Consider the following 22970-nt stretch of genomic DNA (forward strand, 5'->3'; position numbering starts at 1 on the left):
TTTTTCCTGCTTTCATTTGTGCTTAAAGATTAAACAGTACTGACATTAACCAATGGGAAGGTCAGTACACAGCTTACTTCCTTTATTAACTCAGCCTGGAACCTAAATCCACTCCCTTCCCACTGCTTTCTGCTGAATGCCAGGACAGCTATCATCATTAATTGCAAGAGAGACATTTAGCAACATGCCAAGTTTACTTTTCTCCAAATTTTCTCTTATGATGGGCCAAAATTTTTCTGTAAATACATTAGGAGCGAAATAACTTTAAAGATCTGCAGATACCTCATTGAAAACTTTGAAAAACAGAAGCTGTTGATACTTTGTGACTGTGTGTTTTGTGCGGGGGTGGGCACATAGACAAGTTGCCTAACTTGCATGTAATATTTACTTTACTCTTCTTTCCTTAAAATAAATTTTTAAAAAATTATAAAACTGATATTTGGTTGTTCTTGTATCTTAATTGAAGGATAAAAACTGGTTATTTGAGTTCACCAGAAACAAAAACTTGCAGCTGATCAACCATAGAAACTTAAGGAACAGTTTACATAATATATTAAATCATCTATGAAATAATGAACCCCCTCACCACAATCACTTTGCACAATTATAGGGAGAGGAGAGCTGCAGGTCAAAGTTAATTCTCTGGACTACAACATGTACATGTCTAATTTAGAAATTCCTGAACACTCCTATATTTTCAGTATTTTAAATTCCCTCTCTTTTGGAAGAAAGTTAATAGAGACATTTACATGAGAACAGAATCTTTGTTTCTTAAGAGTTCATCAGCTCCTGCCGCTTAAACCCAATGTGAAGTTAGAACCTTGTTTGCTATGGAAATTGTCTCACAGTCAGGAAGATGATTTCATGTGGTACAGATAGACTCTTCAGATACTGTTTTTATGCAAATGTCCCTAGTAAGAAAAAAGAAAAAAAAGATGCAGGATAAATAGGCAAAATTTTGCTGAACAGAATATTTTCTCCAGAAGGCATCAGTTACCGTTTAACTTACCACAAAGGAAATACTGCAGTCACCTGTGAAAAGTCAACATTCACTGAACTCTTTTTGAAATGCTGAAGTTATTTCCTATTCTAAGGCTATCTTTTCACTACAAAAAAAAAAAGGTGTTTTTAACCATAGGATAACTAATCCACATTAGCTATCCCACTGAAAAATCCTAGTGGCACTGTAGTTTTTACCACGAGGCAGCGAGGCTCAGGCCTGGGTATGGTGATGATCTTGCCTTGCAAGCTAGCAGTAAAAACTACAGTGCCTTGTCTCCACTAGGGGATAGCTAGCAATAGTTAGTTGGCAGTGAAAACAAAGCCTCAGTTTGGAGTATACCATTTACGGTGACCAGATGTCCCGATTTTATAGGGCCTGTCCTGATATCAGAGGCTCTCTCTTACACCAGACCCTATCACTCCCCACCCCAATTTTTCACACGTGCTATCAGGTCACCATAGTACACCTGATGGCAAATGATGACTTTTAGTAGGGACAACTATATATGGAACATATTGGAAAAAGGTGTAATATTCCAGTGCACGTTCAGTATAAACCCAAAGTACCTGCAGTGCTTCCTACTGGTCGTGGCCGTGCCACCGATGGCATTTCTTCTGGGTATAGCCCTCTGGAGGAATACTGAACATCAGATTGTTGCTGGTCTGGGTGCATTAACTCTGCAGGCTGAAGGAAACCCGGGCCAAAACTTTGCCTGTTGGCAGAGCAACACATGATCACACTGACTGATCTTTCCACTGTGAAAATATTTACACTTGTCCCTTATACTTAACCCTATTATGATCACTCATGCGTATTTTTACCGTAGCTGCTACAAAAAAGAATTAAACTTCATTACCATAATCCTCTTTCGTAACATGCACTTCATAAGAATAGGCTTGTACAAAGACTAACACAGGAGTTTGAACACAAGCATTTTCATGGATTGGGGTGGCTTCAATGCACTGAGAAGGGTTTGAAAAAAAAAGAAAGATTTACTTTTTCGCTGAGGAAAACCATCATCACTACTACCTCAAAGCGACCACGGAACAGGACAGAGTCAAATTCACTACTAATGTAAGCAGGTTCATCTAACTTCACTGACTTCAGTCGAAACACACCTGCATAATTTAGGGACCCAAAAACCCTACTAACTAATGTTGCTGAGTCAGGGGCTTGGATCTAAATCAACAGGAAGAAAGTGCAAAATGTAACATGTATTTGGCAAACAGAGATACCATTTGGTTTATGGGTACTTCCCTAAGTGTTATGAATATTTGTTGTGTTGAGCTCTAGAAATTTTCAAACATCCTCTGATTATATATGATACATCGTACCATGTCACGTTGTGTCGTGACACAGGTCAAGAGAAGGTATGTTAACATCCCTACTTCCTGCAGTGTGATTATTCAAAGGCAGTCTCCACCAATGGTGATAATCATAACTCCACAATTGTTTGCTTACCAAGGGTAGTCTAAGGTGACTTAGCATTAATAAAATGTGTCAGATTGACAGCACTGGAGAGGAAAGCCTATTCACTGAACTGTTATACCAATATGACTCACCCTGAGCTGGAGACATCACATTTAAGGATTAGCTTGATCTCCACTGTCTATCGAATTCTCAGTTTCTCTGCTGAGTGTGTCAACATGGTGCCAATCAGTGCTCATTGTGAGAGTGCTCTCTGTGACATGGACTCCCATTTAGCTATACCCTCGATCCTGCAATGAGCTCTGCAGGAACTCATGTGCCCAGATTGAGCATTTTACAGGACTGGGACCCAAGTTTCTATACTATGCTCATCACCCTGGTGTCTGAGCAGCTTTTTCCTAGGAATTTGGCTATTTATTCTCCCTAGATTTTTATTCCACTCATTAACATGGACCACTAAACAGTCATCTGATTGTATCTTACTCAAGCCACTGCTGACCTGGGGAGCATTTGAACCAGTGACCTACATAAGAAAGGCTCAGAGGACTGCATGACTCAAAGTTGGTAATGGGATGTGGAACCTAATAGAGAGAAACCAGTAATTTAAAATACAATATATTAGTCATTTAGGATACAGCCTAACAAAGAGTTCTGAAGGGTTCAAGAGAAACATTTTTAGTTTGGAACAGCCACACTCTCCCTATATCCCATGGACTTGTTCCCAATTATCTACTCAGCAACTCCAGGGAAGTGATTTGGAACCAGCTTTCCAAGCATCATGGGACATTAAAATGAATGTCTGAAAGGGGTTTAACGATGCCTATTTGGGGTTGTTATCTGGGGACCAGTAAGAGTGGAACAGTGAGAGAAGCGCCCATATGGTATTTCATGCCTACACCACCAAGCTGGAACCTTATAATCAATAATCTATTAGAATCATTTTAGATGTTTCCTTTCAAAGGAAATATCCTCCCAAGATTACAGCTGAGGGTATTATTTTTGTGCAAAATTATTTTTTGAGGGGGGGCACAAGTATTTCCATTACTGTTGCTCTTTCTGTAGATGAAAGAAGTTTATGTTTAACAGTTCTCCTCAAGCCTCCCATTATAATAAATGATGGTTTTAACTACTCTTTACCACTAGTCAGAGATCCATGACAGATGATGCAAAATGGATACCTGTATCATTACCTAGCTATTGCTGGTCCTAATTTGGATCAGACAGACTTTCCAGTCCTGGTTTCTATTTTCCAGACCAGCCTTCCATCTGGCTTCTCTAGTTTCAATGGAAAGGTTTCACTTCCAGCCAATTTAATTGGAAAAAACCCTTTGCAAATCAATTTTTAGATTTAGACATTCTCAGCATGCTCAAGATCAGTGTACGTCTATCGCATGATGCAACATTCATACCATGATAATGGCTGCCAAGCCCCAGTATCAGCACAGTAAGTAAGTGACCTAACTTAATATGTTTTGCCTTTCTGCCCAGGTTGGTTCCAGCCCATTAAATATGTTGATTGCATTAGTACAGAGAAAAGGGAACAATCTGGTTTCCCGATCACTGTTCCATGCATTGGCTATTTAAGCCATTGGACTGTGACGTTAACAATGTCGACCTGTAGTGATTTCAAAACACTCCCCTTCCTATTTCTATAGGTTTCTGCATTGTTTCTACCAGTTTCATTAACTTTGTCTTCAGGAGATGAGTGTAACCTTCTTTACTAGAATACAATACATTTCTTCCCTGCTCCGTCACAATGTAAAATGAAGAAGCCGTGGTATTTTATACGGGTTTTAAAGAAACCTTCCTGTGCAGGTCAATGAAGTTGCAGGTTGTTACTTTAACCCTGTGGCACTAGCAGGTCCTGGGTTTCCACCACCACCACCACCACCTGTGGTATTAATGTTTAACTTAAGGAAATTCAAACTGCGGGTATCAAGGGGCTCATAGCCTTTTGAAAAAGTAATACACAGTGAAGGTACTGCCTTGTTCAAGGATTTGATAACTGGCTATGGAGCCTTTCACTATTAGCCCGCCTCTGTAAATCTGAGACAGGTTGAGAGCGAATGAAAATTGTTAATAATTGATGCCTAGTGGTGATCTACATACAGCGCGCTGGTGATCTCAGTACTGTTTCTAATGTGCTAGCGTCTCAATCACAAAATCATCTTCTCACGTCATGATTGGCCGTATCAGCCAAGACCTCAAAGAGCAAATGTGCATGGGGACTAAATTCCCCTCTCCCCTTCTAGAGGTGATCCTTTCACTCTCAGTCCCATGGGCAGGGAAAAACTGTCCATCCCCATTCTGCAGATAGAGGTTTTCAGTGCCTAGGACTGTCAGCACAGCCCTTCTCCAAGAACTACATTCATTTTAAAATAAATAAAATAAGGAAGTAATACACTATGTATAAATCAGACCCCGACTTTCTCTTGGAGCATTGTCCTGAGGAGAATTTGTGCTCTGACACATCTGTCTCCAAGGTTAGCAGGTGATCTTCCCTTTACTGGGGTAAGCTTTTGGGACTGTAACTTGCTCCCACTTGATAATGTATATTGAACATTCGTGATTATATGGGAATTAAAGGGAAAGCCAAATAGTAAATTTGGAGTTGGGAGGGAAGGGAGGCATTTATCAGTTGTAAACCTACGAGGAATAATGTTTCCCTTATATATCTACATAGATTGGGATTTTCTCACCTCCTTCTTCATATGAGACTACCACAGCAGGGCCAGGAGAGCCTATGAGATAGATCCCCACTGATTTTATACAGGTGGGCTTGCTACCAGGCCTTCCCTGAGAGGCCCCCTTTGCTCTGGAATTTATTCCCCACTTGGCCCAAAATAAATTGAATCTCTTAATCTATAAGGCATGCAGGGAAGACCATTTATTTACAGGGCTTTTCAAGAGGGCAGAGGGAATGGACAAGAGGGAGTCTTTGTGTGGAGTGAAGTACATTTGGTTGCTCTGATTTACTGTTGGTTAATTTAATTTTTTTTATTATTAACATCTGACATTTGAGCATGGGCAGTGTTCCGCTATTCATTCAGCATCTGGCACAAACCTTAATCTCCCCTAACTACCACAGTGCTTTTCCATCTAGCTGAGACTGCAAAGTATGAGCTTCCAATAGCCCGCTGCTGCACCATGAGCAGAGCACTGAGAAATACGGAAGGGATCATACAGTTCCTTCCAAACTTCTCTTCAAGCACTTGTCCTCAGAATATGGCTAACTTCCCATCTCTGGCATGAGAACTGCAGGGGTGTATCCATGAAGTTCTCAAAGGACTGGGACCTGTATCTCCATTTGTGCAGTAGAATAAAAAGAGTTAACAAGCATGGAGTTTCCATACGTTTAACCATTGCAAAAGTGGCTGCCCAGCAACAAAGAAAGCATTCTATCATTGGCATACAGCTTACACATGTTATATGAATGAAACAAAGACAGGAGAAGCAGCTTAGTGCAAAGGAGAGTGCACTGGACTGGTATGCAGGACACCTCTATTCTGGGCTCCACCTCTTTGTGCTCCATTTGCCCTCACACCCTTTGTCTGTCTTGTCTGTTTAGAGTGTAAGTTCATTGGGACAGAGACTCTCTCTTAATATGTGTTTATACCAAGAGTGTCAAATCTACTCAGATGAGAGAGTTTAATTACTTGTTTAATTATGGCCCATGGCCAGGATATAAATTCAGAACTTCATATTCTCCTCAATCCACAGTGCATCTCTCACTGACATCAGTGAGAGAGGTCTGCGCAGAGATTAAGTGAAAGATACAGACAGCCTCTATGTAGTTACTAAACTTTTATTTATTAGCTATTTATTCAGCAACTTTTTGACATATTCAGCATCGTTCATTGAGATAATCAGCTCCCCTTTGGGTCGATGCTACTCCTGCCATGTGTTTTTCTTCCTTCCCCTCCCCCCACTTCTCTTAAGTCTTTCATTCTTCCTTCTGCTCTTCCCTCCCAGGAACTCCCAGCTCCCACGCTCTTTCCTGTTCCATCTATTAAAATGATCAGCAATGGAACAGTTAATGTTGACAATGACATTTCTTCGTCACTGGGCTTTAGAAATGCCACTCCAATGAGATTAACATGTTACACATGTTGATGTCATTGTTTCAGGCTCTCTGCAGACTCTGGCACTCAATGGTATGCTCCATTCACATTTGGAAGGTTATCTTCGCAGCCATGAAGGCTTGAAATTTATTGTTTTTTAATTAAAGCTTGGAATCTACGTAATCCAAGTGTGTCATGTTGGCCACATAAATACTTTATGCAGGCTGTACCTGGCCTGTGGGCCATCTGTTTGACACCCTGAGTTTGCACAGTACCTAACAGAGTAGGGTCTCAATCTCAGTAGGGCCTCTTGGAGCTAATGTAATATAAATAATAATTATAATTCCATGAACAGAAAGGTACCTCTGCAGCAGACCCGGCGCTGTTGGAGGAGTCATTCCAAATTCCACGTATCTCTATTGGAAATAAATTAATAAAAATAAAATCAATAAATTGGAAATTTCAGTCAGTGTTTTACAGGTTGAATGAGACCCAATTGCCAGGCCTACATGTGAGCTGACTGCAAGTTTACTGACAGAGATTTACAAACATTTTTTGTTAAGTGGCACAAGAAGACCTGGGAAGTGCAGCTCCAACAGGACAACCAGCTCTTCTATGTTTGCTCATGCTCCTTATGTGGCTTATCCACCTTTTGAAAATGTGTTCTCTGACTTGCAGCTCAAGGCCCCCTACAATGTGTATTTAATATAAATTTTATGAAAAACTAAGCTATTATTTTACCTTGTGAGGGTGGGGGGAGCCAATGGCACACAGGTAGTGCTAGATCTTAATTTATCCTGCCTAAAATGATTTATTTGGTACAACAGACTTCCAACTCTATTTACAATTTCATACAGGAGCATCAGCTAATGGTTAGAGCAGGGGAGGAGAAAATCAGGATGTCATGGTCTCAAATGTCCAGGTGGAAAACTCTGCCTAAATACTTAGAACTTTATCTTCGTGGGCTCTAAATAGGTGCTAAGCTAAAACAGACTTTAGAAAAGAAATGTTATTCATTTAAATACCAAGACTGATCTGTGAAAGATCACAACTGAGTGGACCAGGCAAGTGTTCTCTTAAAAGAGAACTCCTATCTGCCTCCAACTGAGAAAAAAAGTTCACAGGATGGTTTAAACAGTGAATCCCCCATTTGGTAACTGTTCACATCACAGATATCCCTGGTTCCAGTAATTGCTCAATATCCGTGATGAACCCTGATCTAAAAGGTATAACAATAGTGACCATGGCTCAACTGGTCCTAACACCCTGCCCTGAAAAGCCTTTCAAGACGTATCACTCACACTAAATGGGTTGTTTACTGCCTGGGCTGGACCATATGGTGATCCCCACTGGGGGCATGTGGTTCCCCTCCCTGCTCGAGCAGGAGTGTTGTTTACCGGCTGTCCCGCAGAGACCCCAGGTGATGTGATGGCAGTGGAACTGGCTGCTTGGCTACTGGGAGCCACCAGGGCAAAGGCATCATCCAAGAGAGAGTGCATGGTCTGCCGGGCCTCTTCAATGGATGGCTGTGGAGGGATGTACTGAGAGGCTGGGTGGGGAGGCAAGCCTGGGTACTTCCCGAGATCAAGAGAAGAAGGTGTCTGTGGTTCTGCAGGCAGGTCAGGATCAGACTACAGAGAAGACAGAGAATGGAACCAGGAGTCAGACAGACTTTTACATACGCAGTTTCAAGTCAGTGACATTTAACTTCTGAATAAGGATTAGAACAAGCTGGAAGCAACAGAGGAGAGAGACCTGGGTGTGTGGATTGATCACAGGATGACTATTAGCCACCAGTGGGACGCAGTTGTGAAAAAGGCAAGGCATTTTCAGTAGAGATAGAGAAGTGTTAATGCCACTGTACGAGGCCACTGGTGAGACCTCATCTGGAATACTGTGTACAATTTTGGTCACCCATGTTCAAGAAAGATGAACTCAAACCGGAGCAGATGCAGAGAAGGGCTACTAGGATGATCAGGAGAGAACGGACAGCCTATCTTATGAGAGGAGACCAGAAGAGCTTGGACTGTTTATCCTAGCAAAAAAAAGGCTGATCGGGGATATGATTGCTTTCTATAAATACATTGGGGGAGGGGTAAATATCCGGGAGGGTGAGGAGCTATTTAAGCTACAGGACAGTGTTGGCAGAAGAACAAATGGGTTGAACTGACTCCAAACAAATTCAGGCTGGAAATCAGAAGAAGGCTTCTAACCACCAGAGGGGTGAGGTTCTAGAACTGCCTCCTAATAGGAGTTGTGCAGGCAAACACGAGAGAACAGCACAAATTGATCAATGCGACTCTACGACAGCACTGCTGGTGATGCTAGGTGCCAGGGCTCATTTCCGGTTTTTGTCTTATAAAAGCTCATGCTTCAGAGCTTCAGCGAGCCACCTGCAGGAATCAGGAAGGGATTTCCTCCCTCCGCCCCCCATGAGAATTTGGTCGGGGGTTGGTCTCCTTCCTCCAAAGCATCATCCGGCGTGGACACAGCTGTAGATGAGACCCTGGATGGAGTGGGCCAGTGCTCTAAGGTGGCATCAAGCATTCTGTCTCTCAGGTGCTTGCTGGCTGGTTCTTGCTCACCTGTTCAGGGTCTAACTGATTGCCATGTATGGAGTCAGGAAGGAATTTCCCCCAAGGTCCCCCAAGGTGATCTTGAGGGTTTTTCACCTTACTTTGCAGCATGTGGGGGTGGGTCACTTGCCAGGATTATCTGGGTATATCTCACTTAATCATTTCCCTGCCACTGCGGGGGTCTCAGGCACTGGTGCACCTCGGTCCCTTCTATTCTCTCCCTGCAGCATAACAATCTAATCTGGGTGCTGTAACACTTTGGTCTCAATTCGGCTGTTGGGTTTAGTATGTGGGGTGGTGTTGGTGGCCTGTGACATACAGGAGGTCAGACCAGATGATCTGGTGGTGCCTTCTAACCTTAAATCCTATGACCATCGAAACCAAGTTGAGATTTAAGGCATCTGTGTGCATGTCAGACAAAACCAGCGCAGTTCTTCTACCAGAGAATCATTTAAGTTCAACTGTTTCAGCCAATTTAAGCTTCCTCACTACATTACTAGGTGGGGAACAGCGTACCACCTGATAGAGACCGAGCTGCACTAGAATGATGTGGTTTGTAAATGTATATGTATCTGAAATCACATAGTGAATGCTGACTCTTATCTAGAAGATGACAGTCTGAGCTAGCTCTCTCTCTCTCTAAATCAGGGATGGGCAAACTTTTTGGACGGAGGGCCTCACCTGGGTATGGAAATTGTATGGCAGGCCATGAATGCTCATGGTTCCCGGCCAATGGGAGCTGCGGGGGTGGCGCTTGGGGCAGGGGCAGCGTGTGGAGCCCTCTGGTGCCCCTATGCATAGGAGCTGGAGCGGGGACATGCCGCTGCTTCTGGGAGCCATGTGGAGCCCCAGCACGTGCGGAGCAGGGCAAGCCCCGGACCCTGCTCCCCGTCAGGAACTTGAGGGCCGGATTAAAAACGTCTGAAGGGCTGGATGAGGCTCTCGGGCCGTAGTTTGCCCACCCCTGCTCTAAATGAAGTCTTTCTGAACCTTTGCAGCTCTACGGAGCGAGTTGAGTCTTTGTGTAACAACTGACCACGTTAGCTGAAATGTGAAACAATTACGGCTATCCTGAGCAACACAGGACAGGAGCTATTCAACAGCTAAGCGGTTAGCTGTGAGGAAGCTGAACTGAAGTGCATCGTCCTAAAGGGATTCACAATAGTGCCTGATGTAGCCAGCACAATTACTACATACGGTCTTACCTCAGGAGCATATTGCTCCTCAGTAACAGGAAGTTACGCAGCCTTGCAGTAGCAGACTTATTGTGTCAGCTCCTTCTTGCTACTGCATGCCGGCTGCAGTGTCACCTATCAAGCCACACCCCTCTACGTCACTGGGAGTTTCGAATGCTGAGGGCCAACTCTCCACGGGTGCCGAAAGGGCTGAGCTTGCGATGTGACAAGTTTCAATTAAATAGCTGTGGACTAGAATTCATTCCAATATGGGTGACATTAAAATGATCATGTCGCATGTTTGAACGCCGATGAAGACCACAGAAAGAAACGTTATGGTCCTTCACTACATTTTAAAAAATGGAAACTGTTTGAAACTGTCCAGAGGTTTTGACTGTTAGCAGCGTCTGAGTGAAGACTGATTAGTGGGCAGAGTGCGGGTGCACCAGTCCAGAAAGCACAGTAAGTGCAGTTTATTACATGATATTATTAAACTTAAAAGTTCTTAGTTACTATTTTTAACATGGAAAGAAAGCTAATTTGCTAGATACTGTATGAAAATTATTTCAGTTATTTCTGCACTGATATCTAAGTTTAAAGAAAAGAAAATCTATCATTGAGGGACCTCAGTTTTTCACTACCTGAAAAACTAGAATAAAATTTCCTATAACATTTGGGATTATTTAATCACTGGTAATGTGGACTAGAATGTACTGAACTGACTGTGCTCAAAGGATCCTGTCGCATGCACACGTTTTCATGTGATGGGTCTTTTCCAGGATTTATATTTTAGTTTCTAACGTTGCTCATTGGAGAATCCTTTTCTCATTTCATAGCATTTCCTATGATTACTGTCCCTAATGGCCCCATTTTCAATTCTCATTATATAGTTTATTGGGACTGATAAAAATGCTTTTCAGTGCTTCTGTTTTGAAGACCAAGCAACACCAGCACGAGTGGAAAATGACAGGTTTTACTATTTTACCCAAACATTCTGCATAGGAGGTTCTTGACTCACTCAGTTTCATCCAAATGGAATTAGCATATAAAGTAGCCACTCAGAGCATATCAGGAAAATAGGATATTCGCCTAAGTCACAGTTATCGTAAGAACTATCAGTGTATTCCTGTCATCTGAAAGACAAACATACAATATATGCAGAATTATTGACTCCTGGTGGTCTTTTGTATGTCCCATCACTGTCGGTGGTGATTAGCCTGTCCTTCTCAGCATCAATAGGGCTTCCATTTATCTGATGTCTCCGACGCTGCTTGGGAGAACGTTTTGCACGTGAACTTAAAAAAAAAAAAAAGAGAGAGAAATCAAAACCAAGAGAAAGTTCAGCACCTTTTGTCTTACTAGAAATACAACTAGTTTTTATGGCTGGTTATGGATTGTCCTCAGTTCTTCTGTGCATCCTTTCAGGTATGACCCCCTGCTGCACATGAACATTTTGGAGAGTCCTCAGGCAAGGGACATCTCCTATGAAGTATAGTGCAATATCTCAGTCATATGTAATTCTACATGAAAACTGCCAAAAATTATGTCATAAAGGAGGGATTTAAAACAAAAAGAGAAACGTACATTTGGTCATCCTTTGGCAAAGCATCAACATACTTCTGAGAATGACCTTGGTGACAAGGATGCTATCACTACACACAGCCTGTGCGTGAGTGAATGAGTGTACAATTTTGCTTTGGAAGACAATTTTTCTACCTTGGCTGGCACCTAGAATATTTAATAAGTTCATATATTCTTCCAGTCTCCTTCAATCACAGTAGAGAGTATTGATTTACAATTCATATTTTTAGGATTTTTAAGAAATAAAACTACATAAAAAGTAAATCAATACTCCCTAATACAATTGAATGACAGAATCTGATAAGCAGTCAATCCTATTATAGTGCCTGTATGATGGAATGGAATTTTGAGTGCCCAGTTTGAGACACCTAGGATCTGATTTTTCAGTGTTCCTAGCATTATATAGCATTCTGTATGTTCAGAGCAGTCTCACCACTGACTTCAGTTGAAGCTGCAAGTGCTCTGGAATTCTGCAAATCAGACCCCAGGGTCTTAAGTTAGTCACCCAGAAAATGAGGAACTGACCACCCGTGAAAAGTTTGGTTTAACTGACTTGTCCATCACCATATAGGAACTCTGTGCTCTACTGGACACAGACTCTACTGCCATTTCCCCCCAGGTCTTGAGACCTTTTGTCCTGTCACCATCCCAGTCTTGTATCTTCCCACCCCAGCTCCTCGTTCCTGTCTTGTTTTCCTCAACTAGCAGTCTCCAGTGAGGCTCCACTCAGGCTTCTTATCCCAGTCCCAGTCTCCTTGCTTCACAAATACTCAGTCTCCCTTGTCCCAGTCTCACCCAGTCCATTCCCATTCTTCTTGCCAAGCCAGTCCCAGCTCAGTTTCCCGAACACCCGATATTCCTCATTCCAGACCTGCAGCATTCTAAATGATGGCATTATGGAGCTAACAAAGTAACCGTCAGACTGCAGGACAGAGATTACGCTGAGCTTTAAATTGATGTATGTAAGAGCAGGTCTTCACTACCCGCCGGATCAGCAGGTAGTGATCGATCTATTGGGGATCCATTTATCGCGTTTCACCCATCGACTCCGGAACTCCAGCTCGCGAGAGGTGGAAGCGGAGTAGACAGGGGAGCAGCAGCGGTAGACTCGCCGCCGTCCTCACGGCCAGGTAAGTTGACCTAAGATACGCCGACTTCAGCTACACTATTCCCGTAGCTGAAGTTGCGTACCTTAGGTCGACCCCCCACAGTGTAGACCAGGGCTAAGTCAGCTGAAGGAAAGACACAGTGGAGGAAAAGTTTTGTTTGTTCTCAGTGTGAAAGTGGTCCAGGCAGGACTGCGTTTAGGGAACCTGGAACTCAAGAGAAAGAGCCCCCTGTGTCCATATACCCCACAGAAGACACAGAGCAGACACTGTCTTGACATATAAGACCAGGAGGGAAGATCTGTGAGATGGGTTAAGTGCTGTGTGCATCTGGTTACCATGAAGGAATAAGGAAGAAGGGATTTTATTGTCTGGTATTTGCCGAGTTTTAAAGATAAATTTGAACTTTTGTATATTTTATCATTAGTTTTCATGGTCTCTTGACTGCATGTTTTTCTCTGTTTTGATATGAAAATAGTATTCTTTGCCATTTACTTTTTTTTCTTATTCCTTAGTCTCTGTTAGTGCTCTTAAGTAAATTCAAACTTTGTTTCACCCTGGGTTTGTTACCTGTGATACTTAGTACAAATTGTGGTGGTGGTGTGGGGATAGTGTGTGATTAAGTAGTTTGCTTCAGCCTGCTCCCAAAATTACGTTGCATTTAACAATTACGCTAGAGGAATTAGACAGTTTCCATGTGATCTTATGCAGCTACTAAACAAAAGAGTGTGCAAAAGTAGCGACACAAATAATAAATATCTGCTTAAAAATGGCTTTGGTATGTTTCGTTCCGCTATTGAGAAATGTCCATGAGAACCTGTAAAAAAAACGCATGGCCCTCTGAATGCTGTTAAAAAAATCCAACCACCACGCAAAAAACCTCTGGCATGTATTGACTAGACCAAAACACCTAGAATAACCCCAACCCTTTCATCTCTCCAACTCAAAAGTTCTTTAGGGAACAAAATGATTCTAAGCTCTCCAAGTGCAGAAATACAGGCCTGATGCAGTTTGCAAGTCTTGACACTGATTCTAAAGGAGACTGAATCTTCCCCTTGCTCTCAGTCTGTACCTCTTCCTGGGTTCTATAAAAACAGTAGGCACGTTGCCTCCAGGGTCCAAGATCTTGTCAATCTGCATCTGCGCTTTGCGGTATATTCTATGCTGCTCTTTGGCGTCAACAACAATCACATCATCCACAACTGGAAATTCATAGTGGCCTTTGCGCTTGGCTCGAAGACGGATCTTATTGCGGTGATGCTCGATCTCAGACTTATGCCTCAGAGCTGTTTGTATCTTAAAGGAAGAAAAAGAGAAAACCATGAGATACACTTTTGCAGATAGAGCCTATTACTGCTGTACAATAAAAAGGAAAGCCAGAGCTAAAGCAAGCAATTTGAAATTGGCACACAGGTCCTCCCTCAGTTATCTCGTCCTTTTGCGGGTAATAGACCTATAATCTCCCCAGGTAGATGTGCTATCAGACATGGTATAATCACTAACACAGCAAGTGAAATTAAAGACAAGTGGCAGAGTGTTTATAAAAGGCGTGATGGATAACAAAAAGTCCTGCCAGTTGCCATGAGAAACATTGCTCCATTAAAATTAGACTGCAACCAAGGGTGTACGTGGCATATGTCTGCCTGCACCCATCATAGGAGAGATTTGATAATTATAGCCAAAGTCTGTCTCTGATTCCCTTTTTAAAAAAAACCTCATAATACAAGGGGCAAGAACTTAAGGAGCTGCTTGAGGAGCACATTTGGAAGAGGGAAGGAGGAGTGGAATGGTCCGGGGCATGGCAATAGGTTCTTCAGGTCACTAGTTTAAGCGTAGACCAGTGCTTTTAGAGCTGGTCCAACACCTACTGAAGTCAATGGGACTCTTTCCATTGATTACAGTAGATATTGGATCAGGCACTTAATGGCCACTGTGCTTGTGTTGGAACTGTGTTGAGGTGCACAAAAAGCACGAAAAATAAAACCCACTATAATCTTTTACAAAAGTATAAAAAAGCCATTAGACCAATGTACATAGCAGGATTTTTCCTAGTAGTTAAATTTACATTTCCTGGACTTCCTTGTCTACAGGTATTAGATGTATTAATTTACTTTCCAACATATTATGTAAGGTACTCAACACAAAGGACGAATTGAGCTTTTAACCTAGAAGCAGGGGGAGGAGACGATCTTCAACCAAGTACAAAATGAGTTACTGAGCAGCAGCTGGGAGAAGCATGCAGAACTAGACCCAGATAGCCGAGTCATCTAGGTGTCACACAAATGTACAGAGCCACCACGCACCACAGAGTGTTTATAAGTACCTGCATGGTAACTCAAGGTTGCATGGTAAACAGTGTGTCACCACTCTAGTTGCAAGATATACCTAAATCAGAGCTCAAACAAAAGGTCAGGCTTTTCTCCATGACCCAAAACAACAGGCAACTCATGACTACACACTTATAAAAGAAAAAAACCATTCACAGGATCTGAAGTGTGACTCTCAACATATAAGGGAAATGCGAACCTTTTTGCTCCCCTTCTCACTTAGCAGCCCATTTCTATATCCACTGTATATACACCACTGCATGAACACAAGAACATAAGAATGGCCATCTAGCCCAGTCCATCTCAAAGGTCCATCTAGCCCAGTATCCTGTCTACCGACAGTGGCCAATGCCCGGTGCCCCAGAGGGAATGAACAGAACAGGTAATCATCAAGTGATCCATCCCGTTGCCCATTCCCAGTTTTTGGAAACAAAGGCTAGGGACACCACCCCTGTCCATCCTGGCTAATAGCCATTGATGGACCTATCCTCCATGAACTTATCTAGTTCTTTTTTGAACCCTGTTGTAGTCATGCACACAAACACTATCTTAAAATACCTCTTTGTTAATTTTGTTGGACTCTGCTACTCGGTCAGACAGTGCTGGGTTCTGAGTGGGAGGGGCTGCGATTGGCTGCATGGCAATCAACTGGATCTTGCTGGGGACCCGTCTACTTGCGTCTGAGGAACGAGACATCCTGTCCACATGCTCAAAGATAGAGGCTGAGGAGTGCTGCTCGTTTCCACTACTGGTCTGCGGAGGTCCTGAATTACCAGAACAAATAAAATAAAAGACAGTGTCATAGCTAGGATCAACTCAGTGAAATGTCTGGCCATACAAGATAACATGAAATGGTGTGCTACGACATTATGCCTTCTTTGCCGCTGCATTTAATTTGCCCTGGAGGTCTTCCATCTGCTGCAGATTTATTGCAGGCAGTTTACTCAGTAGTCTGCAGATTACTAAACTTTTTCATTTTTTCTCCCGACGGTGAACAATCATTCTTTATTTTTTTAAATCAAGTATTTGATATTTTACAAAGATAAAAATCTCAAACTAGTTTTATCACACCAAAAGCTATTCAGAATGCTCTAGTACGTACTACAAATTGCTATTGATAACATTACTTAAGAAGGCTTAGATTCCACAAATGGAATTTTACAAGCCAATAAAAGACTTCGAACTACGAAATGCCATACTTTAACAGATAAGTGATAGCGAGGGCAATTTTTCAACTAAACAAAGATTTAAAAATCTGTCCAAAATCTAGTTTTAGAGGTAATTTTTACAAATTTAAGCTTTTTAATTGTCTGTTTTTTCTTACCAACAGAAAGTAAACAGTCTAGCATTAGGTGTTTAGCTGTACGAACAGTGCTTTGCTCTGATTCGTTGGGAAAATTAATTTCTACACCTACAATCCAAATATACTTAAGAGTGTCATTCTAGGGAACCAATGGACATTTGCTTGATAACGAGCTCATCAAATATCTTGTTACATTTTTGTACTAATTGGTAACATATGCAACTATACTACTTAGTCAGAACCTTTATAATTTTATCGATAACTTTTTCTTCACAGTGCCTATTCTATAAATGAAAATTTCAGAGAAAATGTCAATCTGAAATATGGTCAATTTAACGAAATTAATTAAAAGTAGTTTCAAGTACTGCACCTGCCCCTATGTCCTCCTGCCAGTTTTTGTGGTTCTACAATAACATTTTTCTTTTTGAAAAAAATATGTTCCTCTCCCCACTGCTGCTGCATGATAGACCTACAAACAAAGGAAGAAACCCACTAAAACTCACTATTCCTACAACAAACTCCATATGAAGGCACTGCTGTGCTTGTGGAAGCCCTAAGAAGTGAGCCAGAAGAACTCCGCATAGGTCCTGGGGGCTGCTCATGTGGAACAATTTGCAGGACTGAGGCCTAAATGACTGATTGTACAAATGAACTAGAGAAACAGACTATACAAAAAAGTGCTGTCAAATGCATTAATGGAACACATGGAAAAAAAGAGAATTTTATTTTGCCTAATTTTTTTCAGCACCAATAATCATAAGTATTATTTTTAATACAAATACAGAAAGTAGCATATTTTAAGACGATTGTGTCCCTTTAAGCAGAAAAATAAAAGACAAAAATTAATTCCTTCTGTAAATACTAAATGGGGAAAAAAAGTCTCTGAAATGATTATATTATTTCAATTGATCCATCACATCTGTAATTTGCTAACCTACAATTAAGAGAGTTAAACATTTTATTTAAATAATATTAAATATTAAAATGAATAGCAAATCTCCTATGGATATCTCATTGAGTTTATCTATGCTATTGACAACAACTTAGATGATTAAAAATAAATAATTTTAATCACCTAATTTACTTTTTACTATCTACGGTGTTTGTTTCCTTTCCTCTTGAACAATTTAAACACACTAGTCAGTTTTTCTTGTTCACTGTCCATTCTAGTTACTTTCACTTTCAGCTTCTCACGTATTAAAACAACGCAGTGGCTTGGGTTCCAAGTGCAGCTGAGGAATGCTACTTTGTTAAAACAATTATTTCCCCTAGAATGTAACAAAACACATTGAGCATTTGTATTGGTTTTAAGAATTTTGCAAAAGCTTGTCTTTACAAAACCTAAGTTGCTTGTACAAATGTGATCTAACCTCTCTAATTTTGTCCCCCTAATTTAACACAAAGCAAGTCCAAGTGCAGCTATTTCCCTTCAATGGGCATCGTTCAAAGTCCACTGTAGTCAATGGGCAGTAGTAGGTACAGTAATGAAGCCACCAACCTATTTTCACATATGACACTGAATAACCAACTGATAATTTTTAGTCCCAACAGACCTGGGCTGAGTAATAACTGTGAACAAGTGAAAAGAAAAAAGAAAAGGAGTACTTGTGGCACCTTAGAGACTAACCAGTTTATTTGAGCATGAGCTTTCGTGAGCTACAGCTCACTTCATCGGATGCATAGCATATTGTGGAAACAATATGCTATGCATCCGATGAAGTGAGCTGTAGCTCACGAAAGCTCATGCTCAAATAAACTGGTTAGTCTCTAAGGTGCCACAAGTACTCCTTTTCTTTTTTCTTTTTGCGAATACAGACTAACACGGCTGTTACTCTGAAACCTGTGAACAAGTGAAGGCTCATTATTCAATTATCAACCCCTTGAGCCATCCAGTCCCATGGAAGTAAAGACTCAAATTTACGAGTCACAATGATATCACTTAGGGCTAGGAGCTATCTAAAAATATATACTACATTAAACTGAACAGCTGACAGAGTTCAAAGCAGCATAAATATTGGCCATTTAAAAGATATTAACTATTCACATTCTGTTCAGGGAAGGAAGCCAAAAGGCAAAGAATAACAGAGATCACTTTAGCATACAATACTTCAATCAAAACATCACAAATCACATAATTAAACAAAAAGCCTCAATTAGAAAAAATGCACTTGCTACCGGATAAACAAATTATCCTTTAATATAATTTGTGTTGTTGAGAATTCTTTCTGACAGTAAATTGCTCAAAACCAATCTTCGTTTTTAGACTCTGAGGACAAATCGACTCAAACTTCAGATACAATTAGTTAAGCTTTCTAAGACTTTTATTCGCATTTGTACCACAAAACTGCCAGTTAAACAAAGGCTGTCAAACACTAGGATACTTACCCACTCTGTTTGCTCCTGACAGCATAAAGGAGAAAGCAAGAAAAGATGACACCATAGTTACGAATAATTCAGCAGAAATGGCATTTAGAAAAACGTATGATAAAAAGGCCGCTCTGGTGCTGAGTGAGATACATGATTGCCAAGCCTTAGCTGTAGGAAAAGGAGGCTCAGACTGGAGTTTAACAGCAGTAGACTACACCATTACAGTGGGGTCTGGTCTTGAACATTAAAAATAGTCCCCTTTATCCCTTGACCAGGAGGACCAATTACTGAGAAACGGCTTCTTCAGCCCCAGAATGGCAGAAGGGAAAAAGAGGACACATTTTGCACAGCTCTCCAGCAAATCCTTTCAGATAATTAAGATACAGTTAAAATTAGCTCTTGCTGTAACAACTTCTAACACTCCCTAAAGCCTAACATGGAAACTCTGAGGAAGATGCGAAACAAGGTGACAAATAGGGAGTTTCCCAGCAGGAGGCAATGGGATAGTATTGAATGAGATGCAATAGGGCTGGATTCACATAGACTGGAAGTAGTAGTAATCCAACAGTCTTTCATAATATTAACTCCTCATAAAACACTAATATTATACTCATTTATTCAGGCATTAATTCTGGTCCTTACAGCAAACATAAGACATTATAACATACACCCTAGGCCACTAGGATGACATCTTACAAAATAAGAAGGGCACCTCGTGAAAGGTATATGCAAGGGACCTGTATTGCATTCTAGTTTACTAGGAAGCACACTTTATTTTCTGGCAGCATTTGCCTACTTTGTGTTTTGTTTGCTTACATGTTACAACAGAATGTTCATCTGGAGGTAAACCAGCCTCATCAAACCAGCCCTTTCAGAATCATTCAGTGTGCTAAGCATTGCGTAGGTAGAAGCATACACTGGGGGAAAAACAGGTGCTTTGGAAGGGAACTAGTGATTGATATTATCATAAAGACCTCTTGCATCTTACTCATTATCACCTCTTCTCTGACACAATGGTAAACTGGGAAATGTATGCTATTAGCTCAAGTATATTGGCATTGCATTCCTCAATAGCCACCTCATGGAAAACTCTGAACACCATTCAACTTTTAGAGAGATCTGCCTGTGGTACTTCCAGTATTCCCTTCTCTCTTGTTTTACTACTACTAAGGACATTTGTACAAAACAGGATTGTAATGTATCTGGACCTCCACACTGGAGCTACTCTGATTGATGAGCTGAGGATCTGGTCCTAAAATCTCCAGTGAGAAGTAAGCAATATGAATAGAAGTGTTAGCTCTTAATCAAAATCCTGTTTTCATGCAAACATTTTAAATACTTTAAAATGCAGGTAAAATGGAATAAAAATATGATAGGGGTGAGGTGAATAACGTGCAGTATTTTCCATGAGATGCCAACAAGTCTTTACCAAAACTCGTGCTAATAATAAGGCATCCTGACTTCCTAAATTATACCATGCACAAGCACCACACTGATTTTTAAACTCTTAACTTGCCACCCTATTTTTAAATCTCACTTTTTCAAAGTCACAGTTAAAGGCATTGCCCCCACGGTGTCAAGTCCTGTTGTGATCTCCTTACACCTGTAATTTCCTGCAAGATTTCTACCAACAGAGTCATAATGACGTGATTAGAAACGTATTTGCTGGATGAGAGAACAGAGGGTGATTGGTGTTATATCACTTGGATCAGATGCATGCCTGAATGAAAGAAACATGCAGATCTCCAACTGCAACATATGAAAAGAGAAAATAAACAGAGGGAAAAATGGAGGAGAACCAAAACAAGAAGATCCAATAGACAAAAATTATTTTTTAGAAAATAGCACTGAAATGTATCTCAGTTGTGCCCTACCAAAACACTGCAGCAAGAGACTGAAGAAAAAAATGTAACAAACCACTCTTTGGAGCTCTGCGTGGTTTGCCCTCATTGGCAGTGGTTGGTGGTCTTGCGTTTTCTTCCCCTGTCTCTCTCCCACTGGACTGTTCACTTGCTGTGGAGTCAGCATCTGAAGGGGAAACTCTGCAGCCATAAAAAAAGAAGATATAAAAAAAGATGAATGAAATGTTAGATGGGTTTATAAAGGGCTATAGCCAGCAGGTACAAGGAGATCCCATAAGAACATATGTTGGTAGGACTTTTAAAGTTCTTTTGAGAAAGAACTTTGACTTATAATACATAACTGATCACCCTTGTCATGAACGTGGGAATTGCAAAATTGTGGCAATGCTGTGCCCCGTGACTTCACTCATACACATGACAGGATTGTTAAGTAACCTGTTTTTACTTTTAAAAAGGTAATCTTAATTGTAACAGAAAGCCCTTCACATTAGCAACTAGCAGGATTACTTTTCAGGCAGAAAAGTCATCTGTTACTTCAAAAGTAATATGACTAAATGTGTAGTTAGTATCAGAGTATGAACTTACCAAGTCCAGCTACTAAAGTAACTCTGAAAGTAAGTCCACACTGATAGTTTTGCTAACTATTTAAGCCTACAATCAGCCAGGACTATTAATATTTTATTTACTCAATACGGTACAAAACAAAAGAAAGATACAATCCCTTGGTTTCTACAAATCATGGACATAGCTTGTCTATGCAAAAACACATTAGCATTATTGTTATCCCATCCTTCCTCCTCAGCAACTCTGTTTACTTGTTTGTCTTAGATTTAGATTGTAAACTAACTGGGGCAAAGACTGTGTCATCTACATGGTTGTTCAGTATCTAGTAAAATGGGGCCTCCATCTATTTGGGCATTCAGGAGCTGCAGGAATACTAATAACCTACAATTTCTTATATCACTCAATTTAATTAGCTCATGGTAGGTATATATAGAACAATTAAAGGCAATCTTGTGGTTTTCCCCACCAGCCTCTGAATTGCACGCGTATTTCAGCTGACAGCTATTCAAAAAACAGAATACAAAACAATAACGGGACAAAGTACACTAGATGCAACTGATTCTAAATTCAGCACTTCAGCAGAGGATTAGCTGATGCGATAGTATGCATATTGGATATATAATCTTGTAAACATTCATAGTCTGTCTGTGCACTAATGCAATGGTTTCATGAAGCGGACTAGTTGGTCCACCAACCTTGCTAAGTGCCAGATTTGGCAGATATTTGATCCAGTTACTAAAGCCTTCAACTAAAGGTCAGCCTTCCCTAGAGAGTGCACACTAAGATAAGTGCTGCTCAGGCAGATGAGTTCATCAAAAGTTCAACCCACCACATGCACTTGTTAGCGTTCCTAACTCAACTTCCCTCACCCTATGCATACTGCCAGTCTATCTACAGAACTCTATACAAATTCTCTTCCTGTAAAAGTAGTATATTGGTTATTCACATCCCAATACAAAATACTCCTGGAAAAAAGAGAATCACTATAGTATGTACAAATCTTCCTCACTACATAATCTTTTTTATAGACAGAAGAGCCCCACAAACAGGAAAGTGAGAGCTGAGCTCTCTCTGTTTGAGCATCTCTTTGTCAGAACATAAGAATGCCCTTGCTAAGTCAACACCAATGGTCCATCTAGTCCAGCATCCTGTCTTCCGACAGTGGCTGGGGGCAGATGGTAAGGAGGGAATGAACAGAACAGTATTTATTGAGTGATCCATCCCCTGTTGTCCACTACTCCCAGCTTGAGGCAGGCAGAGGCTTAGGTACGCCCAGATCATAGGGTTGCATCCCTGACCATCTTGGTTAAGAATTAATCTAATTCTTTTTTGAACCCAGTTATACTTTTGACCTTCACAACATCCCCTGGCAACAAATTCCACAGGTTGACTGTGTGTTGTGTGAAGAACTACTTCCTTATATTTGTTTTAAATCTGCTGCCTATTAATTTCATTGGGAGACCCCTGGTTCTTGTGTTATGTGAAAGGGTAACTAACACTTCCTTATTTACTTTCTCCACCACCATTTATGATTTTATAGACATCTATCATATCCCCCTTGTCTCTTTTCTAAGATGAACAGTCTCACACTTTAATCTCTCCTCTTATGGAAGCTGT

General features: G+C 41.0%; 1 protein-coding gene across 5 annotated transcripts in view; it reads right to left on the minus strand.

The window, feature by feature from the left end:
• Positions 1-22970, minus strand: part of KIAA1549 (KIAA1549 ortholog) — a 204651-nt gene that overhangs the window by 11109 nt on the left and 170572 nt on the right. Inside the window, exons 12-19 of one of the 5 annotated variants that reach the window (XM_074940396.1) lie at positions 20845-20969; positions 18946-18960; positions 15816-16021; positions 14003-14226; positions 11394-11538; positions 7890-8123; positions 6856-6908; positions 1570-1715 (exon numbers count right to left, since the gene is read on the minus strand). In XM_074940396.1, the coding sequence (XP_074796497.1) occupies positions 1570-1715; positions 6856-6908; positions 7890-8123; positions 11394-11538; positions 14003-14226; positions 15816-16021; positions 18946-18960; positions 20845-20969 (1148 nt within the window). Of the gene's footprint in view, positions 1-1569; positions 1716-6855; positions 6909-7793; positions 8124-11393; positions 11539-14002; positions 14227-15815; positions 16022-18945; positions 18961-20844; positions 20970-22970 lie in introns of all 5 variants that reach the window. The other 4 variants (XM_074940380.1, XM_074940410.1, XM_074940403.1 and 1 more) reach the window with 4 other exon arrangements.

The sequence above is a fragment of the Natator depressus genome, chromosome 1, assembly GCF_965152275.1.
Source record: "Natator depressus isolate rNatDep1 chromosome 1, rNatDep2.hap1, whole genome shotgun sequence".
NCBI classification, from domain to species: Eukaryota; Metazoa; Chordata; order Testudines; family Cheloniidae; genus Natator; species Natator depressus.